The sequence below is a fragment of the Phaenicophaeus curvirostris genome, chromosome Z (assembly GCF_032191515.1).
Source record: "Phaenicophaeus curvirostris isolate KB17595 chromosome Z, BPBGC_Pcur_1.0, whole genome shotgun sequence".
Lineage (NCBI taxonomy): Eukaryota > Metazoa > Chordata > Aves > Cuculiformes > Cuculidae > Phaenicophaeus > Phaenicophaeus curvirostris.
In genome coordinates, this window is record NC_091431.1 from 24,177,126 (window position 1) to 24,189,806 (window position 12,681).

Consider the following 12,681-nt stretch of genomic DNA (forward strand, 5'->3'; position numbering starts at 1 on the left):
CCCACCCATCACACTGATGTTCACAGCTTGGAGGCTTTCAACACACTGTGAGATACACATCAAAACAAAAACCTAATTAACACCCCTTATTAAGTCTGCAAAAAGTGATTCATCAGTGTTCCCAGCAATAACTTGATTCCTTGAGCATCTCAAGCAATTGGACAGCAATGTAATTCATGAACACACTTGTGTTGTTTTGGCACAGTCCTTGCAAAGGTGCACGCTGTCAAGAAAATTACTCAGGACAGAACTGAGCCATATCTTTTTCCAGACTCCAACAAAGACTATAGCCTAATGATTACTTCGACTATACAGTTAAGGCACACAAACACAAGTTGTTCTGAAAGGCCATGTCAGCTATTAGCTGTTGAAGAAAATATGAGTACACATTGACAGAGGGAGAAAAGGAAGAAGTTGAGGTTTTTTTAAATAAATTTTTAATGGCTACATAGGTATGATGACCATGAGATCTTCCACCCATATGCAACACTACACATTGCAACACACTGTATTTTCACTGTACATTAAAAAGTCTGGGAGGAATATCCCTTGCCTGGAAAAATATCATACAATCACTTAAATAAACAAAGACAACATTACAGTGCAAACAAAATTCTGGTTTTATTTATTCTGCAATAATCGAGTACTTTCTAAAAGTATTTTTAAAAAATAATTAAAAAAAAACTTTCCACAGACAACCAACATTTTTTGAGGTGATTTCCTCTTGCTGAACCAAAGATTTTGATTTGATCCTTGAAGTTGTAATAAACTCTATACACATTTGTATGATGCATATTGACTTGATTTGTACGAAAACAAGGGATCCTAAACCAAAATCTGCAGACAGCAATAAAGTGGCACCTGCTGGTTTAACTGACCTTCCTTCAGGCCCATGACAAGGAAGGTTCAGTACAACAATTATCCCCATAAGCTAAAGACAATGTGCTTAAAGAAGCCTGGCAAGGCTTCAGTTAATGATAACAACTTCTACTGGTAAATGCTGCTAGAGAAAGTAGAGGCTTACTTTTTCATACAGAAGAAAAAAAGGCCACAGAGCAGCAACAATGTACTTCAACGTGCAAAAGAAAAAATATGACATATTTCTGTCCCAACAGGCATGATGGAATTGCCAGAGCCCACACAGGCAAAGACTTAGACAGCAGCAGATGCAATCTGATGCCTAATCTCTGCAAGCTCTGCCACCCTAATGAAGTCCTACTCTGGTGACAGAAGAATACGCTAACTTAATAGTGCCTATATGTTCTTGCCAATCAGGTGATGCTTAAGAGGAGAATGAAGACTTCTGCGAAGACTTTAGAAAAACAAAAGGCGCATGTAGGTGACTACATGTAAAAGGTGTTGTTTGGTTTCATTTGGAAAGGAATGTTGTCTCTTTCTTCTTCACTATGCCACCCTTCTCTAGGAAAACCAGTAAGAACGTAGTTCAAGGCAGGTTCAAATTCTAGGTGACACAGGCACAGGTTGGCCCACTACTGTTGCTGTACAGAATGACACTCGGCTCCTCACATATGTGTGATCCACTCCTGTTCAAACTGTGCTGGATATCACGTAAAGAACAAGGCAAGCTTAAAAGGAAGCAGAACATTCATCACCAACAACATTATACGGGACATTCTTGAGGTCCTTATCAGATCAGACAATACAATGAAGCACTATTTTTACAGGTACTAAGTGGGTATTCCATTACTATTTTCAGATTTGCGCTTCTTTCTAAGCAGACATTAAAGGGAATAATAGGAAAGAAAGCTTAATTAAATAACACACAATTTCACAGTTCTGTTGCAGTCTGTAAAATACGTAAACTGCATATAATCAGTTTGCTACTACAACAGCTGATGGGTTAACACACAACAGTCTAGACACAGGTTGGAGATGGCACAAAGTGAGGACTACCAGGCTACTGAATCCCCTGTTTCAATTTCTGCACAATTTTATTTTTTTCACATATCCCACTCAACAAACACACAAAACATGAAGAAGGTATCTCTTAAGTGGGTGGGCATTGAGTTGCAGGACTAAGGTACAGGGCAGCTTCTGCAGTGCTTCTGGCTGGCAGTGACTGAAATACAGCACAGGGTTTCTACTCGTGATGAAAATGAACACTGGCCAGAAGGTATGTGTCAAGGGACCATGTTTTAAGAATGCCTTGGTATGCCAGAAAAACAAATTCTGCTCTGCTACATACTGCAGCAGTCATTTACACAGCTGCAAAAGCCGTCTCATGGAAAGGCAATGGACACAGACTTGTTAGTCTGTACCTCAGTGGGACAAATATTTGATCTAGATGAAGAATCAAGTGAAGATTTTGCCTAACAAAGCTTTATAAAAGCCTTCAACCATCCTCTTGCATAAATACGAACCCATGTATTCAAATGACTCATTTTCAACTTCTTAAAACATCACGGTGTAACTGCTCCAAACAGATTTAGCTGCATGCATCTATGAATGGAACTTGCAAATAAAGACAGTAACACTTAAGAGATCATTGTTCCAAAAAGGATAAAAATATTTTTTATGGGTTAGAAATGACGGCAAGTAGTCACTTAGGAATTATTACTATTCCCCTCAGGAGCATGGCAGGATCAACGGCCCAACTGAACTACATCTACACCAATGGACACAGCATGGGCAACAGACAAGAGGAATTACAAGTCATTGTACAGAAAGAATACTACGATATAGTTGTCATCACAGAAACATTGTGGGATGACTCACATAACTGGAGTGCTGCCATGGCCAGCTATAAACTCTTCAGGAGGGATAGGCAAGAAAACAGAGAGGAAGGAGGGATAGGCAAGGAAGGAGAGGCAGTGGGGTAGCTACCTGTGTTAGAGTGCTTTGATTCCCTTGAGCTTAATAACGGTGATGATAAAGTTGTGTGTCTGTGGGTAAAAATCAGCGGAATGCCCAATGAGGCAGATATCATGGCGGCAGTCTGCTATAGACCTCCTAGCCAGGAAGGAGAGACTGATGAGATATTCTACAAGCAACTGAGAGAGGTCTCATGATCGCTAGCCCTTGTTCTTGTGGGGGACTTCAGCTTACCAAATGTATGATGTAGGTATAGCACTGCACAGAGCAAACAGTCTAGGAGGTTCCTGGAGTGTGTTGACAACAGCTTCCTGACACACTGGGAAGTGAAATAACTAGTGAAAGCGCCCCACTGGGCCTGATGTTTGTGAACATAGAAGAAGGCCTTGTGGGAGATGTGATGGTTGGAGGACCCCTGGGGCAGAGCAATCACAAGATGATAGAATTCTCACTTCCAAGAGAAGAAAGGAGGCAGGGTCAGCAGAACTGCCAGCCTGGGATTCCAGTGGGCAGACTTTGGACAATTCAGAAGGCTGGTTGATAAAGTTCAGTGGGAGACAGTCCTATAGGGCAAAGGAGCCCAAGAGGGCTGGATGCTCTTCAAGAAGGAAATCCTGGCAGCACAAGAGCAGATCATCCCTGTGTGCTGAAAAATGAGCCAGAGGGGGAGAAAAACAGTTTGGCTGAGCAGAGAGCTTTGGGTGGATCTCTGAAAAAAAGAGGAAAGTCTATGAGCTTTGGAAGAAGGGGCAGGCATCTCAGGAGGACTACAACGATGAAGTGAGATCATGCAGAGAGAAAATCGGAAGGGCTAAAGCCCAACTAAAACTTGAATTGTCCTATTCTGTGAAAGATAATAAAAAAGTGTTTCTACAAATATATCAACAACAAAAGGAGAGACAAGGAAAATCATCCTTTACTGGATGGAGATGCCATGGGAACAAGAGTGACAAAGGATGAGGATAAGGCTGAGGTACTTAATGCCTTCTTTGTATCAGTCTTTAACAGTAAGGTGAGATGCTCTCCAAGTACTCAGCCTCCTGAGCCAGAAGACAGGGATGTGGAACTGAACAAAGCTCTGGTAATCCAAGAGGAAATGTTTAGAGACCTGCTGGACCAATTAGACATTCATAAGTCTATTTGGCTGGATGGATCCTCCCAAAGGTATTGAGGGTGCTAATGGAGGTGCTCACTGAACACCTTTTCAGGAACAGCAGTTCCGGCTGACTGGGGAAGTTCCACTTGACTGGAGGTTGGCAAATGTTACACCCATTTACAAGAAGGGTCAGAGGGAGGATCTGGAGAACTCCAGGCCCTTCAGTCTGATCTCCGTGCCAGGAATGGTCATGGAGCTTGTCATCTTGAGTGCTATCACACAGCACACACAACACAACCAGGTGATCAGACCCAGTCAGCATGAGTTTATAAAAGGCAGGTCCTGCTAAACTAACCTGATCTCCTTCTATGACAAGGTGATCTGCTTAATAGATGAGGGAAAAGCTGTCAATGTAGCATACCTGGATTTCAGAAAAGCCTTTGACACCATTTCTCACAGTATTCTGCTTGAGAAACTGGCTATCACTGCCCTGGACAGGTGCACCCTTTGCCTGGAGTTCAATTCAATTGACGGCTAGTCACAAGTGGGGTTCCCCAGGGCTCAGTGCTGGGTCCAGTCCTGTTCACTATCTTTATCAATGACCTGGATGAGGGGATTGAGTGTATCCTCAGTAAATTCACAGATGACACTAAGCTGGTAGTAAGTGTCCACATGCTTGAGGCTAGGGAGGCTCTACAGAGAGATCTGAACAGGCTGGACCAATAGGCTGAAACAAATGGGACGAGGTTCAACAAGGCCAAGTGCCAAGTCCTGCACCTGGGACACAATGACCCCGTGCAGCGCTACAGGCCTGGGGGAAGAGTGGCTGGAAAGCTGCCAGGAGGAGAAAGACCAGGGTGTTGGTTGACAGCGACTGAACATGAGCCAGCAGCATGCCCAGGTGGCCAAGAAGGCCAATGGCATCTTGGCTTGGATCAGAAATAGTGTGGCCAGCAGGAGCAGGGAAGTGATCCTGCCTCTGTACTCTGCACTGGGGAGGCTGCACCTCAAATACTGTGTTCAGTTTTGGGCCCCTCACTACAAGATATTGAGATGCTGGATTGTATCTAGAGAAGGACAATGAAGTGGATAAAAGGGCTGGAGAACAAGACTTATTAGAGGTGGCTGAAGGAGACCTTGTCTCTGTCTACTACTCCCTGAAAGGAGGCTGTGGCAAGGTGGGTGTTGGTCTCTTCTCCTAGGTGGTAGGTGATAGGCTGAGAGAAAATGGCCTCAAGATGTGCCAGGGGAGGTTCAGATTAGACATTAGGAAAAATTTCTTCATGGAAAGGGTTATCTGGCACTGGCACAGGCTTCCCAGAGAGGTGGTTGAGTCACCAACCCTGGAGGTATTTAAAAGACAGGTAAGTGTAGTGCTCAGGGATATGGTTTAGTAGTGGACAGGTGTGGTTGGCCTGGATTAGCTCAGAGGTCTTTTCCAACCAAGCGATTCTATGATTCCATGATGCTATATCACAAGCTACTTTTAATTACATTCCCTATTCATAAATAATTGAACATGATTTACTCTCACAAATATATTTTAAAATTGTGTGCCTAACAGAAGTTCAACTACCCCAAGCAACTGCATTAAAAAACCAAAACCCACCAAATTAAGTGACAGGGACTTGCCTCCTAAGGAGGTCCTTTGTGGGTTCACCAAGAACATTCAAGGGTCCCTCAGAGCCAGGTTACTCTTTCACATGGAGAAGTTTCTCAGGGTAGCAAGACAATAAATGTTGCTGGTGTTTTACTGCTCAGAGGAACTTGTTGATTCTGCTCAAAATACAGAGGAAGAACTTTAATAGGAAAGTTCTTTCATTCACAGGAAAGCTCTGGGAAGGTTATCGGGTCTCCTTCCACTAAAGTAAGATTTCTTCCTCTTACGTAGAAGCACCATTTAGAGGCACGCTGCAGCATAACAGTACCATACACACAGTCCCATACACAACTCAGCTGCATGCCCATATTCCCAAGACTTTAGGCCACTACTCTCTATCACCAACTCAAAGCACTGAACTCCAGCAACGAATTCTGTGCAACCCACCTTACCTCTCACCTCCCATCCACAGGAAGGGGTGAGACTAGGTTACTAGAGGGTTCGCACAGCCACAGGGTAGAGCAGAGACAAGTGTTCTGCTCCTTTGATAGGCAGTTTTTTTGTAGTATAGTAGTGGATGACTTCAGGAACACTGTCGAAGGGAGGGCTGTTCTGACCCAGGATGTATTTCTCTTTGGTTTTCATCAGTTTCATGTGCATAAAACCTTGACTGCTCCTGCAAGGAAAGCAAAGTGTTAGTTCATGCTTGTGCGTAGGGAAGAGGGGAACAGCACCAGGACAGGCTCTCCTTCATGTTGTAGGGGAATGCAGGAAAACAAAATGCAATTGCGGGGTGACAGGCCAGGACAGTGGCCAGACTCTGACAGACAGCGACTGTTAGCTGCAAACCCCTATGGACAGCCTAACACAAAGGCAGTCAGTATTTTGTTTTCAATACCTGTGCTCTTTGGATCCAGATGCAAGTCTGTCTTACCCTAGAACCAATCCTGCAGTGTGCCAGAGGACACTGCCTTTCCTGTCCATCCCCACCGTCCCCATCCCCACCGTCCCCATCCCCATCTCCAGTGTCTTCCTGGACCAAATGGTACCACTGGCTTTGTCCTATCAGAGGCCTGAGGCTCCCTTCATAGACACATAGGCAGACCATGAGCCTCAATCTATCAAAGCAAGGCCAGCCCTGTCCTGTGGAGACCTCAGGACAGATCACACCTATTCCACTCTGGCAGCCACTGCCCAGAACGTAGCTATGTGCAGAATCTGGTGTTTTAGGCTTAGAATACTTCCTCAGGTGAGCCCATTCCCAAGATTAACAACCTAAAGGCTTTCACCTGCACTGTACTGAACAATAGCTATTATCCTGCAGTCTTTCTGCAGGCAGAAACCAGTCTGTGACTTCTACACCAGAAGAATTCAATTCCCAGATAACCTGCCTGCCTGCACAGCACACTGCCTCTTTGAGGGGAGAGAAGAGTAACTCTCAAGGTAACTGCCCTGTCTGCTTTTGCAAAAGCAATCCATCCAACATAATGCCATTCTGATGGGTGCACCCATGCTGACATGCAGTATAGTAGGTAGTAGAGCTGACCTTATCTCTTCCCAGGAGTGACGCTTCAGTGTCTGCTGTCTTTAGCATGTCATACAGACTATTTTAAGAGTGTAGAGTTTAGCCAGGGCAAAACAAGAGCAAAGGGCAGCTCCTACAAATCAAGATACTAAATGCGGCCTAAAGGGTTTTTACAGCTTGCTTATGTCTCACTCCATAACTTTCTGGCTCCAAACCACTGTTTCTTCCAAGTGTATCCAGGGACAAAGAGAACAGTGTTAAAACTGGAGTCAGTCTGTGTCAGTAAGGAAACCCAGCTTAAGGTGACACAGAAAGCTATACCAGGAAAACAAATCATGCAATGTTAAAATCCTCCTCTCTAACATCTGCCATTTTTTAGTTAGCAGTGCAACAAGTTCCTATCTTTCAGGTAAGTTTAACAAATCCCTGATGAAGTCACCCTTCCAGGTGGAGGTTTCTGAAACCACGGTAGGCACTGTAATGATAGCCCTACATGACTAAAATCCTGCTTTAAATATAAATTTCTTAAAGGGAAAAAATATTTTTCAAATAATAATTGCTCTCTAAATTACTACCTTTAAACAAAAGTGGCACTTCTAAGTGCTTTATTATGACAGGTGTATTGTTGCCTTTGTTCAGTTCACTATGCAACCACTTTGCTACAAAATGCCCTAAAAACGTGCAAATAAATCACAGGTACATGCTAATGTCAGCAGTACAGCAAGAACTGGAGAACAATCTGCCAAGTGCACTTTAATGCAGAAAGTCAAGGATGCGAGCCCTTCATAATACAGAAAGAAAATGCATACAAAGTCAACAAACTGCTATAAGCCATGTATTCATAACAGAGTTGTTGCTTCCTGAACAAGGTCCTATGTAGATACTTAACTTTGGGTAGTACGTGGTCATTGACCTTACAGTATATGATGTCTACAGCTACTAGAATTCCACAAATGAACAAGAAGCGTCTCCTCTATATCATGACTGATCAGCCTTTTAAGAAGCCACACTGTGAAGGTAAGTGAAAAAGAATGGCCTTAAAGTTATGGATAACAGTCTAATGGAATTTTACCAAGACAAACAAAGATTCTACCTGCCCTTGGGATATAATAAACCCAGGCAGCAGTGCAAGCTGGGTCATGGCTGGCCAGTAAAGGATCTAAGGTAGTCAGGACACAGAACAGAATTCAACACTCTGCCCAGGAAGGCCTGCCACAGCCTGGTCTGACTAGCAGAAGTGTAGCCAGCTGCTGGAAGAAAGTGACTACTTCCTTTACAGACCACTGGTGAGGCTGCATGTGTAATTGTAACTGGTGTGGGAGACCCCACAAAAAGAGAAGCCAACACTGTAGCAAGTACAGAGCAGGGCCTAGTGCTCTGTAGGTGGAAGCACCTGATGTAGAAGGACAGGCTGAAGGAATGGTGCGTTCAGTCTGGAAAAAAGGCGAGATGGTGTCAGGTTGCAGTCATCAGTTGTTTAAATGGCAGTTACAGAGAAGTTAGTAGTTTCTCAGAGGTACAAAGTGAGACAACAAGCCCAGGCTGCAACAATTGGAGTTCCCACTGGACACAGGGAAAAGGGTCTTCCTCATGGAACTAGTGCATTCCTGGGACTAGTTCTGGGTAAGTCAGGAGGTCTCCATCCTCAAGAGTTTTCCAAATTTCCCTGTAAAAAGCGCTCAACAACCTAATGGCTGTGTTCTGCTTGGACTAGACACCTCCAGAGGTTCATTCTCAATAACATCTCTCTAGGAGTCATGATTAATCTTTACTATTTTTATATTCCCAGAAACCACTATGTATAGCTTCTACTTCAACAGCAATTTTGATTTGAAACATTTGTAAACATCTACTATTAAAGAAAAAAACATGTGTGAAATTAAATTTCAGGACTCATAAGGTAAGCTTCCCTGAAACTGAAAAACGTGGGTTTTGTGCACTTATTTCACAAGTACCTGGGAAGGGCAGACTGCATCTACATTTGTTTAAGAGCACTGTTGCTGCTAAACTAGTGACTAGGATTATAGGGACGCTGTTCAGAAAGAACCATGGAGTCATACTCCTCCCTATTGCTCTCCTCCAAACCCTTTCAATCTAAGCTCAGATTTTAGAATGCAGTGGTTGAACTCGTTGTATATCGGTTTCTGCTTAGTTTTCTAAGCACTGCTGGACTCTGCTTGAATGAGTACAAGCAGAACATATTCCTGATAGTGAATAGTTCTGGTTTTGGAATACAGATTTCTCAGCTATTTGAACAGCAATATCCTACCAGGCCCAAGGTTTTCAAAAAGCAGAGCCTATATGGCAATCTCAAACTCACATATGTGAACACTCATCAAAGCCAGTACCCTGAAGAGATAAGACATACACATTTTGCAAGAAAAGACGCTGGGACCTGGCCTAAGTCATGGGATATTGTTACTACATGAATACTGAATGTCACTAAGGTTTCTCAAATGTTGCAATGATTCTTCCCCACATTTTTCTTCAACTGAGAGGAAAACAGTTCCACCACAGAAAATACTCAGTCCTTTCTTTCCTTATGGCAGCTGTTTCTATGAGTTTCAAATACAGCACGAGGGAATTCCTAGTTGCTAATCCCTGCAACAAATTGCTTTGGAACTCTCAAGTCCAGATGTTTACACAGCTATAATACTCTTCCAGACCAAATTGTTCTATAGTCTATGATATGTTGAAGCCAAGAGGTGTAATGTACCCTGATAAACCTGAGGTAGATGAGGCAAGTTCAAAGCAGCACTAAGACTGGAACAATGTTCATTTCCTAATTCTGTAGATCTTTCATCCTTGATCCTAGGCTTTTTACTTCCAAGAACTGTAGCAATACTGAACAGCTTTTACCACAGTAAGCCACATGAAGACTTTCTTCTATATATGAAGCAAAAGGAATAAACCCCCCAAACAATGCAGTGCCTTATTCTGCCTGAAGCAGAAGCAGCAGGAACGTTTCAAACCAGAACCAGGAAAAAAGAGATCCAAACTTATTTAGTTGTTTAAATGGGCGCTAAATAAGACTAAAAATCCCCTCACATTCCCAAGCTGCAAAGTCCTAATTCAGTGACAGTCACTATACATCATGCAGACTAACAGCCTCAAGCTCTCCAAGTGCCATTCTGAACTGAAACAGACTGAATCACTTTCTCTTCTTGCACCAGAGAAGTTACGGCTTCAAAATTACACTTATTATGTTTTACTGACAAGTACTTACTTCAGTGAAAGAGAATAGTCATGCTTGCTTGTTTGACTATTTCTTACAAGGTAGCTACACTCTTTACATAAACGTAACAGGTTTTCTGCATCTGTCCGACTGATTGCTCCATGATACCATCTAGGAAAAAGCAGAAAGATTAACACACACACATGATTTCAACTCATATTCCTTTCACTACTTTGTTTCTTTAAGGTACGAAAAATGGTTAACACAACATGGATGCCTTTAAGATCTAACGTATTATGGATAAATGTACAAGGGTTGCATAGGCTTGTAGGTCCTGTCAGCTGAAGGAGAAAACTTAGATCAGGAGAACATGCAACAGGATTGCTGTACATATTTATGTAAGAAATTCACAGTCACAGCAACTCATTATAATCCCTATTTTGCAAGCAGTACATCCACAGTATACATATTTGCTATATTTCATTGCTGTGATACATCAGTATTTCAACTAATTCACAAAAGAAAAAAAACAAACAAACAAAAGCAAACAGAAAGAAAATAATATCTGAAGAACAGTTAACAGTTGAAAAGATATGCTAAAACAAATCTTTGAGAAAGATGATAAAGTGTGAACATCTATAACAAAGACACTTGTTTTAAGCACTGCTGTGACAAGTTAGAACACTTTAAACTCTGGCAGACCTGTGGAGTGGGCATGATCAATTCAGGAAAGAAAGGAAATGGAGAAAAGAGACCTGGGTCCTTCACTAAACTGATCACTGCAAAGAACACTCTCAGTACATGCTTATTAGTACCAGCAACTAAAATCTCACAATCCAGTAGTAAAGGCTTTGACCCTTCCTTCAAGTTTCCCAAGTAATGTAATCTGCCTGGTCCTGCACTGAGTAAACTGCATATCTGAGGAAAATCTCTCCCTTCCTTCAATTTCTACGTGCACTTTGAGGCATGAATGTGACACTACCATGCCTACCCAAGTAGGATAACGCATACACCAGAAGTGCTCTCTGTCTGTTAATACCTGGAACTGTCACTGGTCTTGTGCAAAAGATGTTTTCTTCCATTTGTTCTAATTTCATATCTCTGCTGACCTTCGTCTAATGGAGACATTCCAACTAAAAGGAAAGTGAATAAAGAGCATGACAAAAGTCATGCTCTTAACTACCTAGTAATCATTACAGCCCCATTGTTACAATTGATGAATGTCCTAAATGGAAGTTTGTGCTTAAATTAAAAATTCATTGTGTGTCTGTTTATAACCAAAGTCTGCATGAGAGAAAGCTAAAAAGAGGGTTATACTACTGCATATTCAAGACAGATTAGAAAGTGAGGCCCTTCCAGCTCCATCACTCACTTCACAAATAAAACTGAGGCACAAATGTGAATGTTTTCAGGCAGTTTTCTCTATATATTTGCTGCTGAAGGATATTTCTCAACAAGCAATCTAAAGACTAGATTGTCTTCTGAGCGTAAGGGAAGAATTTTAACACTAAATGTAAATCAGAAAATGTATTTGGGAGAGTCTAACAATTATTCCTATTAGCTGCAAATAATTTTTATTTCTTTTATCCCCAAAAGGCCAAATAAAAACATAATAAAAGATGACCTAGCCAAAATCACGGAGGAACCCTGGACTCTTTAATTCAGAGGCAAGTATATTCTTCAGATCCAGCAGAGAGTTCAAATGGAGAAAAAGAGTGGAGGGCTAGTGCCAGGAAGAAAAATCTGCTTTTAAAACATGTGGAAGAAAACCAGCAAAGTATGAAAGCTGCTGATAGGAGAATATCTGATTAAGAAGTGATGCCTGGAAACTGTTTTGGCTACAGCTGCGGGTAAACAGCAGTATACAGAAGTATAATTGTTTGCAAATCAGATGCCCATTTAAATGGGACACTCGGATCACTCCTGTTCTGGGTAGCTAGAGAAATAAACCTAGTGCTATAATCACTTTTAAGTTCCTCACTAATTTTCTCTTTCAACCATACTGGGCCTGTTTGCCCTGGCTGCACCTATTGTTTAAATATCAGTATACAGGTATTTGTGCAGAAAGGTCAAAGATCAAATGTCAATGATGTAATCACAAAATAGAGAAATGACAATTAAGGGAAGATACTAATGCAAAAGCATGGGACATAAAAACCCAGAGACATGAATATGTTCCAAGATATCCTGGAAAACATTAGCATATCATGCAAACTTGAAAGCAAAATTCAAACACAATCACACTTTTTGACCTTTATCAGAGTCTCTTCGCAGGATTGAAAGCATCCTGATTGTGGGTTATAGAATGTTCTTCCTGATGTCCCCTATTTTCTCAATGGTCCGGTTTCAGCCACTTCAGCTTGACTAAAGACAAGACAGCTGCATCGATTCTACAGTAAGTATAACTAGTTTCTACAGCTTATATAATGCACAACACTACTCTGTTTCCAAAT

General features: G+C 42.0%; 1 protein-coding gene across 4 annotated transcripts in view; it reads right to left on the reverse strand.

Moving 5' to 3' along the window:
- Positions 1 to 596: 596 nt before the first annotated feature.
- Positions 597 to 12,681, reverse strand: part of SHB (SH2 domain containing adaptor protein B) — a 70,861-nt gene continuing 58,776 nt past the window's right edge. Inside the window, exons 5-7 of one of the 4 annotated variants that reach the window (XM_069879987.1) lie at positions 10,280 to 10,399; positions 5,981 to 6,204; positions 597 to 1,586 (exon numbers count right to left, since the gene is read on the reverse strand). In XM_069879987.1, the coding sequence (XP_069736088.1) occupies positions 6,021 to 6,204; positions 10,280 to 10,399 (304 nt within the window). In that variant the 3' untranslated portion in view covers positions 597 to 1,586; positions 5,981 to 6,020. Of the gene's footprint in view, positions 6,205 to 6,934; positions 7,271 to 7,993; positions 8,063 to 10,279; positions 10,400 to 11,899; positions 12,593 to 12,681 lie in introns of those variants that run through there. The other 3 variants (XR_011339370.1, XM_069879990.1, XM_069879989.1) reach the window with 3 other exon arrangements.